Raw genomic sequence first — 4,948 nt, forward strand, 5'->3', positions numbered from 1 at the left:
ACCCCTGGAGGGTTTTGTCTTGTTATGTCTTATGTTGCTTTGTTTTGTGGATTTTATTGGTAGACAAAGGGATTGATCATCAGGCCATGGCTCTGAAGAATATTAAGTATCTAGAGTTTGCTACAGTTTGTCCAACATAAGCAAGAAAAAGAGCTATCCTTGCTGTGTGGAACAGAATTATGGAGGACCAAAAACTGAAAGGCAAGTGAGAAATAGGCACAGAGAAAGGGACTCTGAGAACCAGTGCAAGATAGCCTTGCATTCATCCAGCGAAACCCCTAGAGGAGTCCCAATGGAATGTCTGGGCTCCCCAAGGGCCCCAAGGGAGCAGAGGCCCTTTTGATAATGGGCCAGGCTCACACATGGGTTTTTGAAAGCTTTGCAGGGTAGGACCCAAGAGCCAGGTAACAACATGTAAATGTTTAAAGAACTCAGGCTTCACTGAGGATCACAACCTGCTTAATTATTGGCAGCTGTTGTTTTGTGAATCTTAAAAAAAAATGGATGTGAGGTCTGGGTGAAATCCTATAGAGTACTTGGAGGAAGAGAGTAAAGGAGGCGACTGCAAGGTCAGAAACCCCTGGCTAAAAGCCCAGAGGGGCATCCTTGGGGAACAGACAGGAAAGTACCTCCTAGCTGGGGAAGCAGTCTGCAGAGGGAAAAAAAACTCAGGCAGAGCAGCCTGAGGTCACAGAAGATCACCCAGGAGAAAAAATGAGGAGAAAAATTCTGGGCTGAAGCTCTGGATCACCATCCTAGAGACACAAGACTACAGCTCCGCCTAGCGCTTTGTTCAAATCCACAGTTGCACAAAGACCTCTATTCCTTGCATGCATCTCCATCCATCTCACACGTTCCATTATAATTGGTTGTTCAGTTTTATTGATGTAGCTTTTTCAGTCAAATTATCATTCTGTACTTTTAGGAGCTTTATGAGGGAAAAAACAGTAATCTAAGCGGAACTCCATAGCCTTCTCACTGAGAGATCCCATATAGACATAGATAATCACACAAATTGCTGGAATTGCTGTACCAGAGTTAGGGGAGTTGTTTAGCACAGGCTGGTATTACATTCTGTCAGATGTGTTTCTTTTCCTTTTTCTGTAGGAATGAAATGACAAATGCTTCCCAGGTGGCAGCAAGAAAATTAAAAGTACAGCCCATCTGTACTCTTGCCTCCAATAGAAAAAAAAGACAGAAATCTCAACTCAAATGAATCTCTGCCATAAACTCAAGCACAGCAACAGATGTGTAAAATCCCTATGAGACTAAACACAACACCCCTGCCCCCCAACTCCCCTCGCCCACCCCAAATTAAAAACAATCAATTCTGGCTACCATGCTCTACAGCACACTCACTTTGAGAACGCTACAGGGTTTTGCCAAGAGTCCTACCTAAAGGGCAGCTGCTTTTGACAGTGTAGCCTGCAGGGGGCAGGTTACCTGCAGGGAGTTCTCACATTTCCTCTGCAGCTCTTAGGGAGAATGTGTGAGGCTGAACGCTGGAGAAGTAGCATGAGGTAGAAAAACAGGGACAAGAATCAAAAGGGATAAAATTGGGAGATACAGAATAATAACCCACACATGCCTCTCAACCACAGGTCCAGCTATTTAGCTTTTAAATATCTTAAAGCAAAGGAGTTCATGTAACTTGTTGTTACTCAACAGAACCACTGCCAGATGCATTCTGAAAGGTAAACAGATGCTCAGCTATGGCAAAGGAGCCAACGCAAATATGAACACCAAGAAAGAGCCAAGGCACTTTCATGCTGGAGTGGTTTTGTGTGCTGTGGTTGCATGTTGATCGTCACTGCAAAGTGTACACTAGGTATCTGAAATGAGCCCTGAACTTGCCTCTGTGATTTGTCACATCAACAAAGCATGCGTGTTCTTCTGTGACTGGCTGTCAGTCAAGAAAAAGAAGGTGGCGGTTTTCAAGGTATGTGAAAGAAATATTTATTGTGAACAGAGACACAAACACACACTTGACACACTCTACAAACACAGTCCCCTTCCTACAACCCAGGTTCACCTCCAACCTGACCCTCTACCGCTCTGTGACACCTCAGCCTTACTCTACAGCTACCTCTTCCCTCTGCTGGGCTGGACTGTTTTCTCTGAAGAACTGAGAAAGAAATCAACAGAAAATCCCAGGGAGGCACAGGTTATGACTGAAGCTCTCCCTTGATGGGGCGGCTGAACTCAAAACAACCTCTGCTTCCTCACTGTGGCCCAGAAGCCCTGGGACACCCAGGAAAACAATTCCTTAATGAGTCTCCTGAATTTTAGTCTTTCTCTAATTAAAAACTATATTTGTAATGAATGAGTAAAATGTGTGTATATCTATGATGTACAACATGAGGTTTTGAAGTATGTGTACATTACAGGCTGGCTATATCAAGAAATTAACATATGAATTAGCTCAGATACACTTTTACAGTGAGAACACTTAAAATTGACTCTGTCGGCAATTTTCAAACATACAATACACTGTTAACTAATCACTGTGTGTTATAATGGATACCTTGAACTCCATAGTTTCTTGATTGGGTTTGAATGATCACCTCTCCATACATGTGTTGGCTGGAGATGTTACTGAATAAACTGAGAGACATTTTGAAATACACACAAATTGTTCTATGAGATATTTTACTGCTATGTCCCATACCCACCAATTAGCAGGATATTTGGAAATGTGGGATTATGATGGTTTAAAATGATAAATTTAGAATTTTAGAGAATGATACAGCTTGTTAAAAATGTGGATTTCTGAAAACAGGAGGATCATTAGGAGTTCGATCAACATAATGAGACCCTGTAGACTCTGTCCTAAAATACATTTTAAAAAAATAAAAAATAAAGGCATCTCGCAATGGCAGAAATGTGCCAGAAGTGTCACTAAAACTCATAAACAAGTCGCCGGAGGAGGCCTGGCGCGGCGGCGCAGCGTTGGGGATTCGGATTCACGTCCTGCCGACCAACCGCGGGAGGATCGCGCCGCTGCCCAGGGCCCAGGAGCCGCAGACTTGCTCCTTCACGCATCGCGCGTGCTCGCAGCCCCGCCTGGAAGGACAGGAGTTCTGCATTAAGCATATCCTCGAAGACAAGAATGCACCCTTCAAGCAGTGCAGTTACGTATCCACGAAGAACGGAAAGAGATGTCCCAGTGCTGCCCCGAAGCCAGAGAAGAAAGATGGTGTGTCGTTCTGTGCTGAACATGCCCGAAGGAATGCTCTTGCACTGCATGCTCAGATGAAGAAGACCACCCCAGGGCCTATGGGGGAAGCACTCTTGTGCCAGCTGAGTTCCTATGCAAAGACGGAGCTGGGGTCTCAGACTCCAGAAGGTATCCGTAGTGAAGCCAGCCGAATACTGGAGGAAGACAGCTGGAGTGATGGGGACCAGGATCTCATTACTGTGGATCAGACATGGAGAGGTGACCCTGACAGTGAAGCTGATAGCATAGACAGTGACCAAGAAGATCCCTTGAAACATGCTGGTGTCTACACAGCAGAAGAAGTGGCCCTGATCATGCGTGAGAAGTTAATTCGTTTGCAGTCTTTGTACATAGATCAGTTTAAACGACTTCAGCATCTGCTGAAGGAGAAGAAGCGCCGGTACTTACATAACCGCAGAGTGGAACATGAATCTCTAGGCAGCAGTCTCCTGACTGGCCCAGAGGGACTTTTAGCCAAAGAACGAGAGAACTTAAAGCGATTAAAATGTCTCCGGCGGTATCGCCAGCGCTATGGAGTAGAAGCCTTGCTGCACAGGCAACTGAAGGAACGCAGAGTGCTGGCCACAGATGGTGCTGCCCAGCAGGCTCACAGCACGCGGTCCAGTCAGAGGTGCTCGGCCTTTGTGGGTGACGTGCGCTGTTCCAGTCAGTCTCTTCCAATGACCAGACACTGCCTTACCCATAATTGTCAGGATACGAATCAAGTTCTCTTCAAATGCTGCCAGGGATCTGAAGAGGTTCCCTGCAACAAGGCCGTCCCTGTAAGCCTTTCTGAGGATCCGTGCTGCCCACTGCATTTCCAGCTGCCTCCTCAGATGTATAAGCCCGAGCAGGACTTGGATGTTGTAGGTGATGGAATGCAGTGCCCTCCTTCACCCTTGCTTTTTGATCCTTCTCTAACCCTTGAAGATCATTCAGTCAAAGAAAGTGCTGAAGGCTCAGTGGATATATTGGGCCAGATGCAGATGGTTGGAGATGGGTGCAGACCCCAGAGATCTCGAAATTCTGAGAAAGTCTGTGCACCACTGCCTCAAAGTGGACTTGCTCCTGTGAATGGGAAGTCAGAGTCTACTTCTGTCAGTTGATGGTTTATTCTAGGAACTATTTGGCTTGGTCAATTTGAAATTCCATTCCTCAAAGAAGTATGTTTGATCATCTTTTTTACAAATGGGGCAACTTTGCCTTGTTTTCCTTCTGGGTTGGAGTTGTAGTTAAATAAAAGCTAAAATTGGGGAAAATGGGTCAATTGTGTGCAAGTTGTGGGGTTCCTCCCACTCTGGGCCAGGAGGAGAGATATCCCTATCTCTAGGATTCAGTGAATATTTGGGACTTTGCCTAATGGGAAAGACCTCTTTGGAATGATACTTCCTAAGTTGTGGGCAGGAATCCACATAGATGGCTAGGTGGGGGCCTGTGTTTAAGAATGGTGCCTTTGAAATATTGGTCCCATCGTGTGATTCTTTACCCAGAGGCCTGCATCTTAGCCTTTCTTCATTACATCCACTTAACCTGGTCTGAACCTTTTCCCAGATGAGCTCTAAATATCCCATGGGACTGGGGCCTCCTTAAATAACTGTCTTCTAAGCTATGTACATTTTGGCGGTAGGCTATTGTATGTAAAATACGGTGAAAATTTATTGTACATAATTTCTATTAAATGTTAAGGGCTGGAAACAGCACAGTGCCTGCCTGCCAAATGCGAGGTCCTGA

At 45.4% G+C, this 4,948-nt stretch overlaps 1 protein-coding gene across 1 annotated transcript; it reads left to right on the forward strand.

Annotated features, from left to right (window-relative positions):
• Positions 1-1,837: 1,837 nt before the first annotated feature.
• LOC101586032 (KAT8 regulatory NSL complex subunit 2) lies at positions 1,838-4,348 on the forward strand. Its single transcript, XM_004640331.2, has 2 exons — positions 1,838-1,939; positions 2,863-4,348. The coding sequence occupies exons 1-2, from the start codon at positions 1,838-1,840 to the stop codon at positions 4,321-4,323; spliced, it is 1,563 nt and encodes a 520-aa protein (XP_004640388.1). The 3' UTR covers positions 4,324-4,348.
• Positions 4,349-4,948: the final 600 nt, after the last annotated feature.

This window comes from Octodon degus, unplaced genomic scaffold (genome assembly GCF_000260255.1).
Source record: "Octodon degus isolate 3935 unplaced genomic scaffold, OctDeg1.0 scaffold00122, whole genome shotgun sequence".
Taxonomy (NCBI): domain Eukaryota; kingdom Metazoa; phylum Chordata; class Mammalia; order Rodentia; family Octodontidae; genus Octodon; species Octodon degus.